The 22,520-nt window shown below is 44.7% G+C and overlaps 1 protein-coding gene across 10 annotated transcripts in view; it reads left to right on the top strand.

Moving 5' to 3' along the window:
• The window catches only part of TANC2 (tetratricopeptide repeat, ankyrin repeat and coiled-coil containing 2), a 497,877-nt gene that overhangs the window by 345,139 nt on the left and 130,218 nt on the right, over nt 1-22,520 (top strand). For all 10 annotated transcript variants that reach the window (XM_077252678.1, XM_077252680.1, XM_077252679.1 and 7 more), the window contains one exon: nt 16,849-17,031. In XM_077252678.1, the coding sequence (XP_077108793.1) occupies nt 16,849-17,031 (183 nt within the window). The remainder of the gene's footprint in view (nt 1-16,848; nt 17,032-22,520) is intronic.

Here is a 22,520-nt window from a genome sequence, read left to right as displayed (position 1 = left end):
AAAGTGAAAAAGTTATAGAAGAAGAGGAGGAAGAAACAAGAGTTAAAAAAAATAAATAAATAAATATGAAGGAGTTAAGCGAATAGACCAATGGACTTATTGATACAAGTGATTTGCAGACTCCACAATGTCTATGTAAATGCCTCTTTTGGCAGCACAGGTCCTTTGGATAGAAAAGGAGACCATGCAAATTGGCAAACTATAGGAAGACCTTCAGCTCCAGATACACAGCGCTTTTTCTGTCCTAGGGAGAACTTTTGTGTTTTCATTTTTTATTTTATTTGGTATTTTACTACCAACCGTTGACTTTTTCTTAATCGTAAAAAGTTTTGAGAAGATGCCGGATCCCAGAATGCCTGGACGTGCCATCTGTATAGGGCTGCGCTTATTATCTTGTTAGAACTTTTCTCTAGTTACAAACTCCATGTAAAATCTGACAGCTAGAAACTTTGGGAATTCATCTTGAACAGGCGGGCGGGCGACATGGATGAGTTTCTAATCTGCTCCTTGAAATGTGTGGCATTACATGCATTTGTGAGTCCCAGCGCGCTGGCTTCATCTAGTTCAGGCTGGATGATGATAAAGCTTTGATATGTTTCCAGGCCGGCTAATACATGTGAGTGCTGTGATGATGTCAGGATGCGCGCTCCTGCTTCTCTGTATGACCCCTGTATAAAATACTGCAACTGCTGGTGAAAAGCTCAACTATACTGCCACCTAGTGGACAGACAGGCTCTTCTCACCTATTCCATAAGTTTCTGTACAGCAAGCCGAAGATACCCAATGGAGCCATCTCAGCCGTCTCTCCCAAACATGGGAGCCGACACGTTGGCCGGCGGCTTATCTCAGGGAGTTCGACATCTCTCATGACCATCAGTCGGTTGGCGCCCCATAAACGTTAGACCGTCGGCCAAACCCATCAATATCAGTGAGATTTGGCCGACCCTATTCTAATGTGTGTGGAGCCTTAAGAGGGCTCCTGACCAGCAGCCACGGATTACTAATGTGGCCACTGTGCCAGGTTCCTGCGTTTCCATTCACTCGTCTTTCATTCCAAACCTTCTCATTTCGGCTCCCTTCCTAGACAATCCGTGCCGGAACGTTCTGGCTGTGGCTTGTTTCCTACCTCCGTGGTGATAAGTGCATGTTAATCAGGAGTTGTAGACGAGCTGGAGTCCACCGTAGATCCCAGATCAGCGCATCAATAATTCAGCTGATACCAATAATCTATGGAGATGCATTAGTCCTGATGGAAGTATGCTGGAAATGTCTTCCATATGTCAGGACACTGATCACACTGGCCTCCAGCAGGAAAAAGCAAATCCTATTGATTGTTTGTGTGATTTGTACAGTTCCCCCGATAAATAGTTTTCATGGTAGAAACAGTTCTGTCTGTGTAGCCTTTCAGAAGGAAAATATATCAAATTCAGCATATGTATACTGTGCATAAGGGGTTATTCCCACCACCATCAATGGATTATGTCGGGTAGTGATATAAAAACATGCACTTTTGCTACTTACTGCATATTGAATTTTGCAACTGTTCTTGAGATATTAACAGATGGCTTACAGCTTGTTGCACGGTGGTCGGTCTCCAAGGCAACGAACTGTAAACAAGAGAAAAGTAGGAATTAGTCTTACCGGTAAGTGTGTTTCCAGGAGTCCATCATGACAGCACCACCAGGAGGTTGACCTTCTTATCCGTGAGTCCTTCTTACCCTTGATAGGGACAGGAAACACAGAAGAAGAGGTTAAATAGCCCCTCCCCACCTCCACCCCTCAGTGATTTTTCCAAGTACCACACCAGGATGGATGCAACTCTATTTTATTGAAATTCCTCTCTACACATGTTTACATCACATATCAGACAGGAACTCAAGGGAGGGAATATAAGGGGTGCTCTTATGATGGACTCCTGGAAACACACTTACTGGTAGGACTAATTCCTACTTTCCAGGACGTCCCTCCTGACAGCACCACCAGGAGAAATACCAAATAACTCCTTATTTTTTATGGTGGGATTACAGCTTGGAGGACTTTCCTCCCAAATGTAGTCTGTTGATTTACTGTTACGTCATATTTGGTCCATAGAAGCCCCAGCGCTTTCTACCCATGAGGCTGAGATTGCTCTCAACGAATGCGCCTTGAGGCTTTCTGGAGGAGTTCTTCCTGCCGAGATGTAGGCTGCCGTGATGGTAGATTTAATCCATCTTGCTAGAGTGGCTTTGGATGCTTTCTTCCCTTTATTCTTTCCGGCCATCTGGATGAAGAGGTTGGAGTCAATTCTCCAACCATTTGTGATCTCCAAGTAGTGTAGAATTGTCCTTTTTACATCTAAAGCGTGAAGGGAACGCTCTTTGGCATTACTAAAGTTCTGGCAGAATGTAGGCAGAACAATTTCTTGACTTCTGTGGAAGTCAGAGACTACTTTAGGAAGAAACCCGGGATTTAGTTTAAGGATGATAGTCATCCTGGACCTTTAAGTATGGATCTTTAATAGATAAAGATTGGATCTCACCAATACGTTGCACTGACGTTATTGCCACTAGGAAGAGAGCTTTAAAAGTTACAGCTCTCAAGTCTGCTTGAGCTAGTGGCTCATATGGTTCCTTACAGAGTTCATTCAAGACCAGGTTTAGATCCCAGGGAGGCACTGAACTCATTATCCATGGATGAGAGGCTAGCTGGAAGTCATAGGAGGAACTGAGGGCTGAGATCTGTACCTTCAATGTACTAGGCCTTAGTCCTTTATCAAACCCCGACTGGAGAAAGTGTAGAATTTTTGGAATATCTGGACCGTGAGAGACCGATACAGGAACTGTACTCTGAGAGCAGAACTTCTTCCATATCGTCCTGTATATTGCAGCAGTTACAGGTTTCCTACTGTTTTGAATAGTGGCAATGACTTGCTCAGAGAGGCCTTTTGATCTTAGGATCTCTTTCTCAGGATCCATGCTGTTGTAGTAGACCCGGGTTTTGATGGACTAGGGGCCCTTGAGATAAAAGGTCCGGTACTGCTGCTAGATGGATTGGATTCTCCAAGGACATCCATTTCAGTAGAGGAAACCAGCTCCTTTTGGGCCAGTATGGGACTATCAAAATAACTGATGTCTGGCTCTCCTGAATCTTCCTGAATACTCTTGGTATTAGGGCCAACGGAGAAAAGGCGTAAGCCAACTTCATGTCCCAGTTTTGAGCCAGTGCATCAATTCCTTATGGTCTGTCTCCTGGGTTTAGCGAAAAGAATCTTTCTGTCTTTGTATTCTTCCTTGAGGCGAATAGATCTACTTCCGGGAAGCCCCAACGTTGGGTTATTTGGAGGAAGATTTCCTCGTTTAAGGACCATTCTGTGGGACATAATTTCTGTCTGCTTAGGAAGTCGGCTACCTGGTTTTCGGTGCCTTTCAGGTGAACTGCCGTTATTGATCTGTCTGTCTGTTCTGCCCAGGAGAATATTGTATCTGATAGGTCTTGTAAGAGACGATGTTTTGGACCTCCTTGGTGAAGTAGAAAGGCTACTGTTGTTGAGTTGTCTGAAAAGACACGGATGTGTTGATCTTTTAACTTTTCCTAGAATGTCCTTAAGGCTTCCCAGACTGCCCTGAGTTCCCTGTAATTTGAAGACCTGCTTTGTACTGATGCAGGCCAAGTCCCCTGAGAGTAGTTCTCTTCTATGTGGGCTCCCCAGCCGCTGCGGCTTGCATCCGTAGTGATACTTATACACGGAGATGTTCTCCAAGGCCTTCCTTTCTCGAGATTTTTTGTTATGGTCCACCATGACAGTGAACTTTTTGTATCTAGGGATAATCGCACTTTGTTGTCCAGGGTTACATCCCTGCCGTCCCAAAGTGAGAGGATTTCTTGAGTGATATTGACTCCACTGAACGCTGGAAATGCAAGATGTCATTAAGCCCAGTACCTGCATGGCCTTTCTTATGGATGTCCGCTTCTGTAATGTTAGGATTTCTTTTTTGAATGATTCCTGCTTGTGATGCGGGAGGTACGTATATTCCTGAACTGAGACTAGGATTACTCCGAGAAATAATTTCCTTGTTTCGGGTCTGAGGTTTGACTTCTTGAAGTTTATTAGCCATCCTAGCCTTCCCAGGAGTGACGTTGTTGTTGTCAAGTTCTGTTCCATTCCATCTGTTGTGGAGAGTCTGCTATGAGTAGGATGTCGTCCAGATAAGGGACGATGAGTATCCCATTTTCTCTCAAGAAAACCATCACCTCTGCTATGAGTTTGGTGAATATTCTGGGAGCAGACGAGAGGCCGAATGGCAGACGCGTGAACTGATAATGTAGAATCTAACCCTGGTCTTTTATGGCGAATCTGAGATACTGTTGGTGTGAGGCGAAGATGGGAACCTGGTAATAGGCACTTTTTAGATCTAATGTGCTCATTACTGATCCTTTCTGGATCAGAGGTATTACAGATTTGAGGGATTCCATTTTGAACTGCTTGTAAGCAACTGACAGATTTAAAGGTTTCAAGTTTATAATCGTACTGTATTCTCCGCTTGGTTTTTTTATGGAGAACAGACTCGAATAGTGTCCTCTGAACCTCTGGGCATGGGGTACCGGAATGATGGCTTTTATTTGGATAAGTTCTTGAATATCCTTTAGAAGTCTCTGATGAACCGATAGTGACTGTGTCTGAGTTAGGCTAGTTTCACACTAGCGTTAACTGCAATACGTCGCAAATGCGTCGTTTTGCCGAAAATACGCATCCAGCAAAAGTTCTTGCTGGATACGTTTTTTCGTCATAGACTTACATTAGCGACGCATTTGCGACGCATTGCAAAACGTCGCGTCCGTTTTGCGACGCTTGGGCGTGTGTTAGCGGACCGTCGGGAAAAAAAAACGTTACATGTAACGTTTTTTGCTCCCGACGGTCCGCTTTTTCCGACCGCGCATGCGCGGCCGGAACTCCGCCCCCACCTCCCCGCACTTCCCCGCACCTCACAATGGGGCAGCGGATGCGTGGGAAAAATGCATCCGCTGCCCCCGTTGTGCGGCGGAGACCACGCTAGCGTCGGGAACCTCGGCCCGACGCACAGCGACGGGTTGTTCCCGACGCTAGTGTGAAAGTAGCCTTAGACAAAATCTTTTGGGAGGTGTTTGGCTGAATTCTATTTTGTACCCCCGTTCTATCAAACTTAAGATCCATGAGTTTTGAGTGATGTTTTACCAACCATGTAGGAAGTACTGAAGCTTTCCACCCACTAAGTTGGCGTCATTGTTTGTTAGTTCTTGATTTCTGGTCCTGAAAGGTACCCCTGCCTCTACCCACTTTCGGGTAGCTCCATCTTCCGCCTTTCCCTTTCCCTCTATAGTCTTGCCTGGGATGGGATCGAGTCCTACGAAAGGACGGCGTATTTTTTGGTTTTTCTTCAGGAAAACCCTTTTTCTTATCTGCTGCTTTTTGAAGCAATTCGTCCAATACTGGACCGAAGACATGGAGGCCAGAGAAGGGTATTGAACACAGTTTGTTTTTTGACTGCGTATCACCCGACCATGATCTGAGCCATAGAGCTCTTCTTTCTGCATTAGATAAAGCATTGTTTCTCGCAGCGAACCGCACCGATTCTGCCGAAGCATCGGCCATAAAGTCTGTTGCCACCCTCAGGAGTGGTAAAGACTTCAGGATTTCATCTCTGGGAGTTTTATTGTTAATCTGGGTCTCTAGGTTTTCTACCCACAGCGACATTAATCTGGCAACTGAGGTGGCCGCAATATTTGTCTTCATGATGGCGGCTGAAGCTTCCCAGGCCTTTCTGAGGAGATTTTCTGATCTTTTGTCCATAGGGTCTTTGAGACCCGAGGAATCCTCAAATGGAATGGCGGTCTTTTTTGAGACTTTGGCTACAGGTATATCCACTTTAGGAACGGATTCCCAAACTTTGGTCTCATCTGGATCAAAGGGCAGACGACATTTAAAATCTCTTGGGACTACCAATTTCTTTCCTACATCGCCCCATTCTTCCAAGATCATTTCTTGAATATGGTGATTCACGGGAAACACTCTGTTTCTGCGAGCTCTAAGCCCAACAAACATTTCATCTTGGACAGTAAGGGGTTCCGTGGCCTCTTCTACCTTCATGGTATTTCTGATGGCCTGTAGTAATGTGTCTGTGTGCTCAGAAGAGAATAGATATCTTTCTTTCTTCTGGGAGGATATTTGAAGAGCATTCTCCCTCCATGGAGTCAGATACGGAGTAAGCTGAAAGCTCACTCTCTTCTGAACTAAGATCCTGTTCCCACCTAGGTTTCTTAGGGCGGGGGGATTCGACTGGCATCAGTGCTGATACTGTGGACTGTACTTCTTTTATGATCATAGTTTTTATACTATCAAGAAAGGAAGTTTGTTCTCCTTTAAGCAGTCCTGCCATACATCTATCACACACTTTCTTCGTATGCCCCTCTGGTAGTCTGTTAGAGCATAGAGGGCATTTACTCGTCTTGCGCTTTTGGGCTGTTGCTGGACGCTTGAACGCCTCCTTATCCTGAAATAGATACGGAGAAGCCCTATAGCTCGTGTGTGTTCTGTAAATGTGAGACAATCACCTTATGTATAACTTACATGATCAGGGGCGAGCTCTGAGGACTCGATCTCTGGACGATTTGCACCCTCCATCTCTCTAGGACTAGTGTGCTGTCAGATGTTTGCGATTAAATAGGTTATCTTACCTGTCTTCAAATCATCTGACTTGTCCTCCTTCCGAGCTCAGCTGCAGGTGATCACTGCGGGTTCCTGCAACGCCCACTAACTCATGGGCGGGAATCTCATCCCCCGGCTGCATGGCACAGCCCGAGGCTGTCTTTCGGCATCCCCATGGCCACGAGGTCCAGGCTGCCCAGGAACGCCACCGGAAGTCAGCACCATAGCTGATGAGGGGCGTTCGACGCGGCGCGCTTGGAGACGCGGCGCGCTCGGTGACGCGGCGCGCCCCGATGATGTGGCACGCTACGATGATGCGGCACGCCCCAACGACGCAGCGCGGCAGAGGCACTACCCGCAGGGAAACGTGGTGCGCCCACTGGCGCGCTTAGGAACGATCACCGCCGGTATCCGGGTGCAGCTAGAGGCGCAGCGCCCTCTGGAGAGGGATGCGCCGAAGACGGGAGCACAGAGCTCAACCAGCGCTGAGGGACCTCCCTCGGTATCAGCGCTACCATGCGGAGTTACCATGCTCCGCTTGCTCAGAGCCCTCGGGAGAGGGATGAGGCCACTCCGGGAGCCCTGCTCGACTGGCTATTGGAATCTTCAGCACGGTAAGCCATGCCAACGCTCCTCTGCGTCTGTCCCTGATAGGGACAGGAAAAACACTGAGGGGTGGAGGTGGGGAGGGGCTATTTAACCTCTTCTGTGTTTCCTGTCCCTATCAAGGATAAGAAGGACAACCTCCTGGTGGTGCTGTCAGGAGGGACGTCCTGGAAAGTATTAATATTTCAAGAATGACTTAGAGTTGTAATTTCACAACAGCTGGAGCGTTGAAGGTGGCTGATCCCTGTCCTAGTTCTTCATGGACAATGCAGTACTTGTACAAGCCTGCAGCCATGGGCCCTATGAGCAAAACATACATTACACTATTTCATCTATTTTTTTTGTGTCCATTTGTTACCTAAATGCAAGATTAAAGGTGTATTCCTAGAATCAAAAGTTATCTCCTATCCCTGCGAGACTGTACCCTTTAGTGATCACAAGTATGGGGTTCTGTGTCTGGAGACCTGCGCTCTATAGAACCATATCTTAATGGAGCGAAAGTGCACATGCTCAACCTTCACTCCTTTCATCCTCTATGGGACTTCCGAGAATATTGGAGCACTGTTCTTTCCACACTCGGGGAATCCCAGCAGAAGCTCGCATCATTCCGGATGTAACGATACCAAATACACATTTATTATTTTCAAATAAAATATGCATCATTCATGGCGAAACCTGATAATGTTTTTTGCCTTCATTTTTTTTTTAAATAAATTATTTTTCACGTTTTGTTTTACTTTTTTTTTTTCTTCTTACTCAGTCTCTCTTTGGAACTTGGACATCAATGGAATTCTCTGAATACATTGAATACTCTGGTTGCTGTTCTAATGCATTATGTTGCATTGCATTTGATCTGTGAGCTGTACTATGAGTTCTGTTAAGCTGGACATAAACATGCACAGTAGATGGCTGTCGGCCGAACGATCAGCCAAAGCATTGTGCCTCATTGGCCAACAGCTATACACGTTCAGACAACAATATGATCGGCAGTCCAAAATCGCACAAGATTGATTGACCTCTTTCTCAACTATCTGTTGGCCGGCACCCCCATACACTATAGATCGTCAGCTGAACCCGTTGATATCGTCGGGTTCAGCCAACTTAAGTCTAATTTGTATAGGGACCTTTAGACCCTGGCATGATCTAATGGGCCATTGAACCTGGCAGACCCATAGGTCAGTGTTTGACAACCATTGGCAGCAGCACAATCACATCGTGGGGGTTCCTATGGAGTTAGAGGGATCCTCTTCTCTCTTAAAACCATGTGAATACCATTGTCAATTTTGATCCCAGCATCTAAAGAGTTAAGTGGCAGGATTAGTTCTGTCACTGACCCCGTTTTTTTCCTGTAGGAGCTGCTAAGCTCCTGCTGTGATTGAACCCGTCACTGTGTCCAATTGTGAAAGCACCTACCTGATTAAAGACTGAAACATGTCATGTCCAGAAGGGGTTAAGCAAATTTTGAAATAGTTTTCATTTCAAATTGTCCTAGTTCTGCTGCACCTAGCCATCTGATATCTTGGCGCTGACTGATTTCTGCTCCCTTTTCCCTTCTCTCAGGGTTTGAGATAACAGGAAGAGGGAGGAGGTTTAAGGTGAAAAATCTAAATAAAAAAAGGAGGAAAATCTTAAATGATTAGAAAGGGCAGCTAAGGCAGTCGTCGGATGGGTTGGAAAGCATACGATTCTTCATTAGCTGTATAAAAGTAAATCACTTCTAGTATGAAGCTCTGCTGATACTTGAGAGCTAGTTCTGACTTCAGCCACCTCAACACAGAGTCCTCAAATCCAGCATGTATTCTTGGGACGGACATGCTCACAAGAGAAAAGTCTGAAACTGGGGGCATGGAATGTGAAATAAGGGAACAAAGCTTACTGACTGGAATGTAGTGCAACATTTTTAACTCAATGTGACGACTAACCTATGTAAAAAAATATATACAGTGCCTAAAAGTAGTATTCAACCCCCTGCAGAATTAGCAGGTTTAATAAGATGCAAATAAGTTAGAGCCTTCAAACTTCAAACAAGAGCAGGATTTATTAACAGATGCATAAATCTTACAAACCAAAAAGTTTTGTTGCTCAGTTAAATTTTTATAAATTTTAAACATAAAAGTGTGGGTCAATTATTATTCAACCCCTAGGTTTAATATTTTGTGGAATAACCTTTGTTTGCAATTACAGCTAATAATCGTCTTTTATAAGACCTGATCAGGCCGGCACAGGTCTCTGGAGTTATCTTGGCCCACTCCTCCATGCAGATCTTCTCCAAGTTATCTAGGTTCTTTGGGTGTCTCATGTGGACTTTAATCTTGAGCTCCTTCCACAAGTTTTCAATTGGGTTAAGGTCAGGAGACTGACTAGGCCACTGCAACACCTTGATTTTTTGCCTCTTGAACCAGGCCTTGGTTTTCTTGGCTGTGTGCTTTGTGTCGTTGTCTTGTTGGAAGATGAAATGACGACCCATCTTAAGATCCTTGATGGAGGAGCGGAGGTTCTTGGCCAAAATCTCCAGGTAGGCCGTGCTATCCATCTTCCCATGGATGCGGACCAGATGGCCAGGCCCCTTGGCTGAGAAACAGCCCCACAGCATGATGCTGCCACCACCATGCTTGACTGTAGGGATGGTATTCTTGGGGTCGTATGCAGTGCCATCCAGTCTCCAAACGTCACGTGTGTGGTTGGCACCAAAGATCTCGATCTTGGTCTCATCATCATTGTGACCCTCCACGATCTTGTCTCTGATGGCCTTGGAATGCTCCTTTGTCTTTCCCATGTTGACCATGTTTGAGTGCTGTTCACAAGTTTGGGGAGGGTCTTAAATAGTCAGAAAAGGCTGGAAAAAGAGATAATTAATCCAAACATGTGAAGCTCATTGTTCTTTGTGCCTGAACTACTTCTTAATACTTTAGGGGAACCAAACAGAATTCTGGTGGGTTGAGGGGTTGAATAATAAATGACCCTCTGAAAAGACTTTTCACAATTTAAAAAAAAAACAAAACAAAGAAATAACATTCTTTTTTGCTGCAGTGCATTTCACACTTCCAGGCTGATCTACAGTCCAAATGTCACAATGCCAAGTTAATTCCAAATGTGTAAACCTGCTAAATCTGCAGGGGGTTGAATACTACTTGTAGGCACTGTATATATTTTCCCTGTTAGAGGAGTCTAAGGGTACCGTCTCACATAACGATTTACCAACGATCACGACCAGCGATACGACCTGGCCGTGATCATTGGTAAGTGGTTGTGTGGTCGCTGGGGAGCTGTCACACAGTCAGCTCTCCAGCGACCAACGATGCCGAAGTCCCCGGGTAACCAGGGTAAACATCGGGTTACTAAGCGCAGGGCCGCGCTTAGTAACCCGATGGTTACCAGCGTAAAAGTAAAAAAAAAAAACAGTATATACTTACATTCCGGTGTCTGTCCCCCGGCGTTCTGCGTCTCTGCACTGTGTCTGCGCCAGCCGGAAAGCACAGCGGTGACGTCAGACGTCACCGCTGTGCTCGCTTTCCGGCCGGCGCTCACAGTGCAGAGACGCAGAACGCCGGGGGACAGACACCGGAATGTAAGTATGTACTGTTTTTTTTTTTTTACTTTTACGCTGGTAACCACGGTAAACATCGGGTTACTAAGCGCGGCCCTGCGCTTAGTAACCCGATGTTTACCCTGGTTACAAGCGAACGCATTGCTGGATCGCTGTCACACACAACGATCCAGCGATGACAGCGGGAGATCCAGCGACGAAAGAAAGTTCCAAACGATCTGCTACGACGTACGATTCTCAGCAGGGTCCCTGATCGCTGCTGCGTGTCAGACACAGCGATTTCGTATGGATATCGCTGGAACGTCACGGATCGTACCGTCGTAGCGACAAAAGTGCCACTGTGAGACGGTACCCTAAGTATAGCCTTTCAAGAGCATCTGTCACTTAATTTGAAAACTGAATAATGTATCACTTACTGGGTTACTTGCTGTAGTTTTGATAGAATAGCTGATTATCCATAAAGGACTAGAAAACCTGCTGCTATATAGCCCTCCATAGTAATGACCTCCTTACAATCCTGCTCCCACCACTGATTGTCAGCTTTCTGCCTATGCACAGTTTATATAGACAGCTGCTGATTAGGGGTGCGAAGGGGTTATTCAGAGAACTGCTAAATCTGCATCTGACAAAATGGTGATTTTATCAAAACTGCAGCAAGCAGCTCAGTAAGTGACACATCGTTGGAATCCGGGTCTCTGCTCCTGCATCATGCTGCTCTCATATGCGGTAGCGAAACAAAATGGTGAACTATTCCCTTTAAAGTCCATCTGGCTATAATCGACCTCATTCCTGTATCACGCACACAGTACTTTCCGTAATCTGGCATTGTCACACACACACAGACTTGGAGCTGTGAAGTTCCGCACTGATAGAACTGTCACTTTGCAGCATTGATTTTGCTTTCCCTTTAATACAAGGCTTGTGAATACAATAGTAAAATTGGTAGTAAAGATGGGGTAATAATGGAAGGAGAAGATGAACCGAGCACTTGGCGGAGTTCCCAGACTGCTGCTATAGCAATGCCTTGTCTTATCTTCCGCAGAAGAAAGATAAGTCTAAGGGCCCCTTCACACTGGTCGATTCTGCTACGATTACGACGCATTTGCGTCATATTCGACATCGCAGTACGAGCTCGCAGCCAGCGGTCACACTCTACGATGTTAACGCTTTTTCTGACGTAGTTGCGATGTGAACGTCACGCGTCGCAATCGTACGCTACCCTTCACACCGCCATAGTCCTACGACTCCGAGCGTGACGTATTACCAGCATGGGCGTGCTAAAACGTCACGCCCAATCAGGAGACAGGTATGCGGAAGCCCAACCCACGTAGTCGCATTACGAGCTCGTATGACCGCCGTCACATACTACGATTTCGACCGCCACAGCGAGACATTTACGACGAAAGAAAGTTCTGCTCTTTCTTTCACATCGTACGATGCTGGGCTGCGTCGCAGATCGTAACGCCATGTCACACTTTGCAACCTCGGAACGAGGACGGATAAACGTCACAAATCGAACGCTCGTTCAGACTTTGATTGCACAGTGTGAAGGGGCCCTTATTTGTGTACAGTCCTCTGTAGTCTATCCATATGTGTAGCTATTTGCAATCAATAAGCCTAAACCCGGGCGGGAATTGTAGAAATAATCCCACCTAGAGGATGTGGAGATGCTACTGGTGAAGATGGAAATATATTTGCTGTGTGTTTAGTGCAAACAGGGTTGTTGCTTCTTTAGCAGGTGGTCCTATAAAAACCGGGAGATTTTATTCTGTCTGGAACAGATGGCGGTATATCTGTCTAATAAAAGGAGCCGTGAGTCATTCTTAGATTGTCTATAGTTTTACCATATCGTTACATTTGCCGTCTTTTTGCATCGTCCATAGTTGTGAAGCTCTTTAGGACAGAGGAGTTCGCAGTTTACAACAGTTTGGGTGTAAACTAAACCCCCAAATGTAGCAAAATGCACAAGAACGTTACAGATGTTGAACATTTTCATGCCTGACAAAAGTTGGAAAAGGCGGAGTGCTAAGATGGTAAATGGCAACAACTGGTACACAGATTAAAAGACCAGTAAATCCATAGCGCCCGAACCACAGACTGTTCTATTCTTAGTCTGCAATTTTCCAAGAAAACGTAGTTTAAAAAGCCGGCCAGGGGCTATCGGGAGACTAGTCTGATGTGTCCATGGCCGCCTTCTCTTCGCCATACTCCAGTTGATTGACAGGTTCCCCCTATTTGTGTACATTGGGATCTGCCCACCAACTGGAGAATGGTGGGGCGAAGCCGGCCAGGGGCATAATCCGAGTCATGGGCGGATTAATAGTAGCAAGGGCAGTTTAGAAGGCGTTACCCCACCAAGTACCCGATGTATCCCTAAGGATAGGTCATGTGAGTAACACCCAGGCGCTCTGGTGGACATCTGTAGATGGAAATGACAGAGCTAGCGGTGCACATAGCACACCGCTTACATTTTTACCTTATGTACAGCACTATACATAATAGATCAGGGGTGGGAGATTAATTTTCTCGTTGGGCCACATGAGAGACTGTGGAGACTGCACCAATAGGCTGAAATTAATTCTGCTCAATGTTAGCATGTTAATTATAATTATTTTTAATTGCATTACTTAACCCCTTAGTGACAGAGCCAATTTGGTACTTAATGACCGAGCCAATTTTTACAATTCTGACCACTGTCACTTTATGAGGTTATAACTCTGGAACGCTTTAACGGATCCTGCTGATTCTGAGATTGTTTTTTCGTGACATATTGTACTTCATGTTAGTGGTAACATTTCTTCGATATTACTTGCGATTATTTATGAAAAAAATGGAAATATGGCGAAAATTTTTAAAATTTAGCAATTTTCAAACGTTGTATTTTTATGCCCTTAAATCAGAGAGTTATGTCACAAAAAATAGTTAATAAATAACATTTCCCACATGTCTACTTTACCTCAGCACAATTTTGGAAACAAATTTTTTTTTTTCTGTTAGGGAGTTATAAGGGTTAAAAGTTGACCAGCAATTTCTCATTTTTACAACACCATTTTTTTTAGGGACCACATCACATTTGAAGTCATTTTGAGGGGTCTATATGATAGAAAATAACCAGGTGTGACACCATTCTAAAAACTGCACCCCTCAAGGTGCTCAAAACCACATTTAAGAAGTTAACCCTTTACGTGCTTCACAGGAACTGAAACAATGTGGAAGGAAAAAATGAACATTTAACTTTCTTTTGCAAACATTTTACTTCAGAACCATTTTTTTTTATTTTCACAAGTGTAAAAACAGAAATTTAACCATAAATTTTGTTGTGCAATTTCTCCTGAATATGCCGATACCCCATATGTGGGGGTAAATTACTGTTTGGGTGCACCGCAGAGCTTGGAAGTGAAGGAGCGCCGTTTGCCTTTTTCAATGCAGAATTGGCTGGAATTGAGATCGGCGCTGTGGTTTAAGTACCCTTAACTGCCGCCGTTAAAAGGCGTATCGGCAGTCGTTAAGGGGTTAATATTGAGCAAAATTAAGTATGCTGAAATTCCACTATACACAGTATAAGCACCCACATAGCCCTCTACATACAATATGAGCCCCCATATAGCACCCTCGATCAACAACTAAAGTGATTAACCTATGGGGCAAACCATAACAAAAAAAAAACCCTCTAAAAAATACTCTCTTCATTTAGTTAGTTTAAAAACCCATATGCCTCATAGTCACATGTCTGTGGACATGGACTACATATATACAGGGTGGTCCAAAAGTAGGTGGACAGTATATGTAATAGGGTTATGAAGGGGGAGATTTATCAAACATGGTGTAAAGTGAAAGTGGCTCAGTTGCCCTTAGCAACCAATCAGATTCCACCTTACATTTTCCAAAGAGTGTGAAGAATGAAAAGTGTAATCTGATTGGTTGCTAAGGGCAACTGAGTCAGTTGTAAATTTTTCCGTAATAATTTCGAAAAGTTATGAAATGTCGTATAAATGTCTGTTCTGTTCCTGATCTAAGGATCTCTGCTTTTAGTTGAGATGAATCTGTGCTGCACTTTATGTAGATGCTCAGAAGTGAGGGAGCCATGGTATGACCCCCCACATAGCCTCCTACATAGAGTATGAGCCCGCACATAGCCCACTATATACAGTATGAACCCTCACATAGCCCATATATATGTATAGGCACACATCCCATACACATATTAATAAAAAAAACAGCTGTGCTGCTATTCTGTATTGTCAGCTGAGCTCCTGGAAATAGCCATGGGCCCCCTCGGGGCGGTATCCCAAATTGCCCTATTTATAATCCGCCTATGGTCCCTATAGTTCCCAACCGAGTCTCAAATTGTTTTCTCTGAAATGCTTCTGCGTTTCACAGAAAACAAAACATATCTGACTACAACCATGCAACCAGGTTCTGATTTATGCGGCTCTTGGTTTGGGCAGCATGAATCAGGTAATAGGTTCCTTTTAATAAGCTTAAAACATAAAAATGTAAAAACATTTTTGCAAAGCCAAACCTACTCAAAGAAGGTATACATTTCATTTTCTAACTTTAGGGCAGACATAGGGCTCATTCAGACGTCCGTTTTTCTCATGTTCAAGAAAAACAGTCTGATTATTTTGATCAGACTTTGATCAAAGTTTGGTCTGAGTGTTCTCCAGTGTTTCTTACACATGGAGAAAAAAGTTTCTCCACCTTCTTCTTTGTGATAGTCCGTGAAAATCTGACCTCATTCAGTGTGGTCAATTTTTTTTTTACAGATCCATAGACTTTCATTGCGATTTTGATACGAGGGTCTGATCAAAATCAGACTTATTTCCGAGCAGTCCACAAAAAAATCATGGACATGTGAAGGGCCCCATAGACCCATCAGGGGTGCTAGTGTAATCTGTGAAAACTATGGATGGCATTTGTACACAAAAATCGGCCATCTGAATGAGGCGTAAAATGGCACCACATTTTTTAAGGGGTATGTGACTTTTAATAAAATTAGTGCAGTTCACTGAAGGTTGCCATTTTGAGTTATCGTAACTGTTAATATATTTGGGGTCACAGGCTTTTCCACTTCTTTGGGGAGAGAATGGGGAAGTAGTAAAGGGGGCAAGTGCGGCAACATTCTATCTGGTTTTTGTGATGCCGCGGCAACTGCTGTCTGGCTGGGGACGCCGCAGCTGCCACTGTCTGGCTGGGGCTGCCGCTGTCTGGCTGGAGCTGCCGCTGCCAGGCTGGGGACGCCTCTGTCTGGCTGGAGCTGCCGCTGTCTGGCTGGGGACGCCGCAGCTGCCGCTGTCTGGCTGGGGCAGCCGCTGTCTGGCTGGGGCTGCCGCTGTCTGGCTGGGGCTGCCGCTGTCTGGCTGGGGCTGCCTCTGTCTGGCTGGGACGCCTCTGTCTGGCTGGGACGCCTCTGTCTGGCTGGGGCTGCCGCTGTCTGGCTGGGGCTGCCGCTGTCTGGCTGGGGCTGCCGCTGTCTGGCTGGGGCTGCCGCTGTCTGGCTGGGGACGCCTCTGTCTGGCTGGGGCTGCCGCAGCTGCCGCTGTCTGGCTGGGGCTGCCGCTGTCTGGCTGGAGCTGCCGCTGTCTGGCTGGGGACGCCGCTGTCTGGCTGGGGACGCCGCTGTCTGGCTGGGGACGCCGCTGTCTGGCTGGGGACGCCGCTGTCTGGCTGGGGAAGCCGCTGTCTGGCTGGGGAAGCCGCTGTCTGGCTGGGGAAGCCGCTGTCTGACTGGGACGCCGCTGTCTGGCTGGGGGTGCCGCTGCTGGCTTGGCAAACTGTAACTACTTCTAAATCTATGCTAAAACATGCCCTATCTAGCTAACATACTAAGAAAGTTTTTTTGTTGTTTTTTTCAAGTGCATATGTGGATTGTAATCATAAACTTCTTTTTTCATGCAGCTTTAGGTTGGATTTGAGCTTTAACCCTCGTGTCTCTGGCCCATGGTTTTCATGTGCTGTGCACTTTATTCTGCATGTTACCTGAGTACTGGAAATGTTAGAGAATCTTTCATTAATTACTGCTTGTATCCAACAGGTGGCTCCTCTTCTGAAAACGACTGTGCGTTTGAGCCGGACTACTCCATCACCCCCCTACCTGTGACAGAGGGCATGCAACATATACGCATGATGGAGGGCATGTCCCGCTCGCTACCCTCCTCGCCCCTCCTTACCCATCAAGCCATCAGTGTGCGGCTGCAACCTGTCAAGAAACTAACTGGTAAGACCACCAAAGAAGAACCCAAGTACCAATATAAATTCCTATACCAGTATATGAATCACTGCTTTTAGGAGTTTGGCATTGGATCTTACTCATTATTTCTTTTTTTAGCAATTTAGCACCATGTCCCCCTTTCAGTACTTGGACCAAGATGTCCATGATCATGGCCAAGTCCTGTTCAGTAATATCTTGGGAGGTTTGGTTCTCCCTGGTGGTAAATGGCTATAGATTGTGTTGGCGCTATGTAAAGATTATTCATATGGCAACGCTAATATCGCACTTATGGGACATCTGTCTGATATAACGTGAGTTTAATATTATTTCATGGGGAGATAAACTAGATGCTTCAAGTTTTCGCACTGCAAAATAATCCATAGTCTCTCTAAACGGATAAAAAAGTTACTTTGCAAACCCCTATGCGACTGTATTCCCATGGCGTGCCACTATATCCTGGCAATACTTCCTGCAGTGCCCGCATAAAGGGGTCTTACGCTGCAGATCTCATGTGACTTGTACGGATCATGCATTGCTCCTGAATTCTGTGCCGTATTTCCAGGATCTCTCTAATGTTTGGTTTTGTGGAGTGCTTCACTAGAGAATAACATAATATTCTGGTACCAACCCTTCAGATGCGCCTGATTGGGGTGTATCGGGTATCTCCGCTCCTTTCTATAAATGATGTGTGTATATATATATATATATATATATATATATATATATATATATATATATATATATATATATATATATATATTATATATATGAGACGCTGAGGTGTGAGAGCCCATTATGATTCGTTGTAAGGCTCGCTGCTCTTCTCTCTGCACGCATGAATAATGGAAGCGCGCCTTTATATTTACAGGTCATTATTCTATAACAGACGTCAAGATTAAAGGGAGGCTGTTTCCCCAAAACGCTAATTAAACCAATTATAGAAGGAACTTGGCTCCGAGAAAAATCATATCTGTTGTATAGATTTTAATTGTTTATTTGCCCCAAAAATACTTTTTTTTTTTAAATGTATTTACATGAGGGGGCTTCAGTGCACCCTTGTGGAGACCAGGAGCTTAGTGCACCCTTCCTCCCCATCAAATTTCATATTGAGCACAGTCCTATCTTGATTGGCATTGCTCAAAAACTCAATTGGTGCCTCTGCAGTCACAAAATCAGAGAATGATTTAATATGCAAACCCTAGTTGCCGTGGCTGCCGCAGTTCTCCCCCCTAACACACCCTTGTCACGAAGGGACTTTTTTTTTCCCAGAAACAGCCCCACTTTTAGTATAGGGCACTTTGGTGTGATTTTTTTTTTCATGATTTAAATGTAATTTATGGTAATCAAAATACTTTGCCTAAAGGCCCCCATAGATATTAGACTGTCAGCTGAAAACTAGGGCTGTGGAGTCGGTAAGTCAAACCTCCGACTCAGACTCCTCAATTTCCATGGCTCCAACTCCACCAAAATAGGCTGCGACTCCATGACTCTGACTCCAAACTGGTAAACCAAACCTCCAACTTCTCAATTTACATGACAACACCGACTCCACCAAAATGGGCTCCGCAGCCATGCCAAAAACCCGCTGATATCGATGGGTTCGGACAGTGGTCTAATGTGCATGGGGGCGCCGGATGACTGATGGTCGGGACAGATGTCGATCACGCTGGTTTGGTTTTGGATTGCCAATTCTAATAGAGGTCACAGGAGCGCTCGGCCGAGTACATGGTAGTGTCAGATGAAATGGCTGTCGGCCCAACAATCGGCCCACACATCGTTTCCCGATAGGCATCTAATGACCGGCTTAAGTGCATTGAAACAATATAAACCATTTCAATGGGGACTCCCGACATAGCCCATGGAGTGACCCTGACTCTGGAAAAATACATATTTTTTTTCTAAACCTTGAAAACTCCTTTATTTAATACCGCATGAGACTCTCATGTCAGGGACAGTTATAGTTACAAATGTCTTTATTTTTAGTGGCAGCACACATACTCGTTATAAATCAGTAGAACAATAAAAGCTGAAAAATGGCTGCTTCTCATGCTTGCAGCCAGGTGCACTGTTACTGTGGAGCAGCTGGCACCGCGCGCCGTCCTGCACGCCATCCTTGGCTAGGTGGTGCTGTTTGACACTTGATTTTCCTTGCTGCTGTAATAATACTTCTGTATTTTCTACACAAGCAGAAAACTGCATTAACCCTGACTAGTGCTGGCGTTTATAGCGCATCTGCCGCGGCGGTACATTTCTTGATTTCTTAAGAGGCTTAAAGACTTGCTTATTGAGTTAACTGGTTTGATTGTCTAATGAGGCTGTGCAGGTCTGACTCACACAGCGAGCCCGAGCGTTATACATCTCCCACAGGGGCCACTACGCCATAAATTTAGCTTTAAGGATCGATGCGAACTCTGCAACCTGCATCTATCCCAGTAAGGCACTGTGTTATATAAGTGATGGGGCGCTTCTACCAGACAGTGTTAAATTCTTAATATGGCACAGACGCCTGTGTATTCCGGGGTCATGTGGCTGAGCGGCAGTGATTGCGTTGACAAGCTGTGTATCCTAGTCACCTTATTTTGCACTCTGCAATGTAAAATGTGCATAGGTATTAGTTATAATAAATACATAAAACAATGCAGCTTAGTCCATACAAGCTCGCGCTTCGTACTCTGCTCTATGTTTATGTCGCGTTTTACCCTACGGTAACTGACTCTGTTGGGACTTTTGTTCGAACCCTGAAAAACATTGTTTTGGCGTATACCTCTGCCAGGGGTTTATCTGCTATAGGAACAAATGGTGGGGCATTTTAGAATCAAACATGCCTGATGCTTTCTTTGCCCCCCCCCATTTACTTGGAGACCACTATTGATCGTATCTCGCCAAGGTACGTGGGTGCAGATAACTCTAATGTGTATGACAAAAAAAGGTAACGTGTATGCATTTACACGGCAAGACAATTGTGAACGAGCATTACTTAAAAAGCTTATTTCACCATTATCTTTCAATGTAAACACTCTACTGGTCACTTGATGAGCAAGCATTTTTCAACAGTGTTTTGCGCAGCTCAAAAACTTATTGTTCTCGGTGGTGCATCATTCTGTATAGCCAAGACTCGCACTGCCGAGAACTATGGCAGCCGCTGCACACTGGGCGTACTATTACAGATTACTCTGTTCACATCTTTTACGTTGGTCTGCCTGTGTAACAGGCATCTAAACTGACGCCGATTGGTTACAGTTTACTGATTGTCAGCAGGGGTAACTACATCAGGTGCAGGGGTTGCAATCGCACCCGGGCCCTGGAGCCTAGGGGGCCCTAAAAGTCCCTTTGGCCTATAGAAAAAGACTATTGCTATTAAAGATTTAAAATATTTTTGGGCCCCGTTGGAGCTTTGCATCGGGGCCCATGTGTTTCATGGATTCCCTAGCAACCAGGCAACCCCCATATGTACTTATGCTGGCTAATAGCTGTAAATCATTCAGCTACGGCAATAAAAACTAATCTCCGAGCACTAAAAAATACTCGGAGGACCCCCGAGCGTGCTCAAGAAATCCCGAGTAACGAGTATATTCGCTCATCACTAATAATGTATGTAAAGCGCTGCAGAATAAGATGGTGCTATTTTGATATTCTATCTGTCAATGTTAAAATTAACCTACCCTTAAAATTATTGACTGTTCATGTCTTTGTCAGTGGGCAACCTTACAAAATTAGCAAGGGATCAAATGCTTATTTCCCCCACTGTAGTGTTTGACAAAGGGTTTACTTCACCAACACCTAATCTCGGTAAGATGTCTCCTTGATCCTGGACCACTGCCCAGTCTTTCTTCATACCCAAAGTCATTAAAAGATGTTTCCCTGTCTCGATGTTACATGAAAGCTGGCCAAACACATCAGCCGGAAGTAGGTTGATGGTCAACCAGCCATTGGTGAACCATCCTGACGCACATTTTAGTCCATGCGGACCATTACAGCCATAGTTGCCATACATATTCAATAACACTGGGCACAGACTAGTGACTATCAGACAGAATCTTAGAGCACTGCAACAGTCTGTCATCAGCCGGCTGAAATGGTAAATTGTTATTCGTTTTTTCTGATGAGTGATGAAGTCGTTTGCTTTGATCATCTTCCGGCTGTACAGTGGATGGCTGTCACGTGAAACCACATTTGGAGAAAGCAATCTCTCCCAAGATGCATGTTTGGCTTGACTTGGCGTGCATGTGTTCTCTGTGGGGAGAGGGGAGTAAAGATTATTTTAGGCAAACTGTAAGAACTCTTGTTCCCGATTATCCACCAACGTAAACTTGCCGGCAATCGCCCTACGAACAAGCTTTTTGCCTTTGATTTGCCCAAAAGATCATTGTTCTCCATAGCACATTGTCCTGTGCACTGAAAACAGGACCTGCGCTGCCGAGAACAGTAGTAGCTGAGCGATCTATTATACTGGTAATCTGTAATAATAATCTGTAATTACAGAGAGTTCTGTCAACATCTGAAGAGCAATCAGCCAGTGTAGACAGATGACCACCGATCAGCAAACAAGTAGATGATCAGAGGTCATTTAAAACAGATGTTAAAGCTTCTGTCAATCAACTGTAGCAGCCTCATACCTCTTCTAGAACAAAAGGATTGGGCATGAAATCCAACTGTCCGATCCTTCTATCTCCTGACATCTGCAGTGCAGGGCATACCCTCATATACATTAGATGGTCAGCCGGTTTGGCCATCAGTGATTTAATATGTATCAGCCTAAGGCGAGTTGCGCCCCAGTATCCAACAATAACAGCAGAGATATGCAGTAACGTATAGCGGCTTCCATACATTAGGAGCACTTCATGTGCCGCTCAGTTACTGACTGTCGTTCAACGCTGTCATTGTCATTGCGGAGTGAAGAGAAGGATTTCATCCTACTCTCTGTAGATAAATACCTCCCACCATGATCAATATTTCATCTCTGACAGGCTGAGATATAGGAAATATATATCAGTGTGTTACGCTGGGTGTACCGTCTGACCAGTATAACACAATCTATAATTTATCACCCTGTGTAGCAGATTATAAGTGGTGCTCAGAAGACCCCATTCTTGCCAGGAGCTTCTAAATGGAAAATCAATGTGACTGACCTGGTTGGCGATTGCATTTTGCCATGTACAGGTCCTTCTCAAAAAATTAGCATATAGTGTTAAATTTCATTATTTACCATAATGTAATGATTACAATTAAACTTTCATATATTATAGATTCATTATCCACCAACTGAAATTTGTCAGGTCTTTTATTGTTTTAATACTGATGATTTTGGCATACAACTCCTGAAAACCCAAAAAACCTGTCTCAATAAATTAGCATATCAAGAAAAGGTTCTCTAAACGACCTATTACCCTAATCTTCTGAATCAACTAATTAACTCTAAACACATGCAAAAGATACCTGAGGCTTTTAAAAACTCCCTGCCTGGTTCATTACTCAAAACCCCCATCATGGGTAAG

The sequence above is a fragment of the Ranitomeya variabilis genome, chromosome 4 (assembly GCF_051348905.1).
Source record: "Ranitomeya variabilis isolate aRanVar5 chromosome 4, aRanVar5.hap1, whole genome shotgun sequence".
NCBI lineage: Eukaryota > Metazoa > Chordata > Amphibia > Anura > Dendrobatidae > Ranitomeya > Ranitomeya variabilis.
Note: the sequence above shows the minus strand (reverse complement) of the source record. Positions and strands in the feature narration are given on the sequence as shown.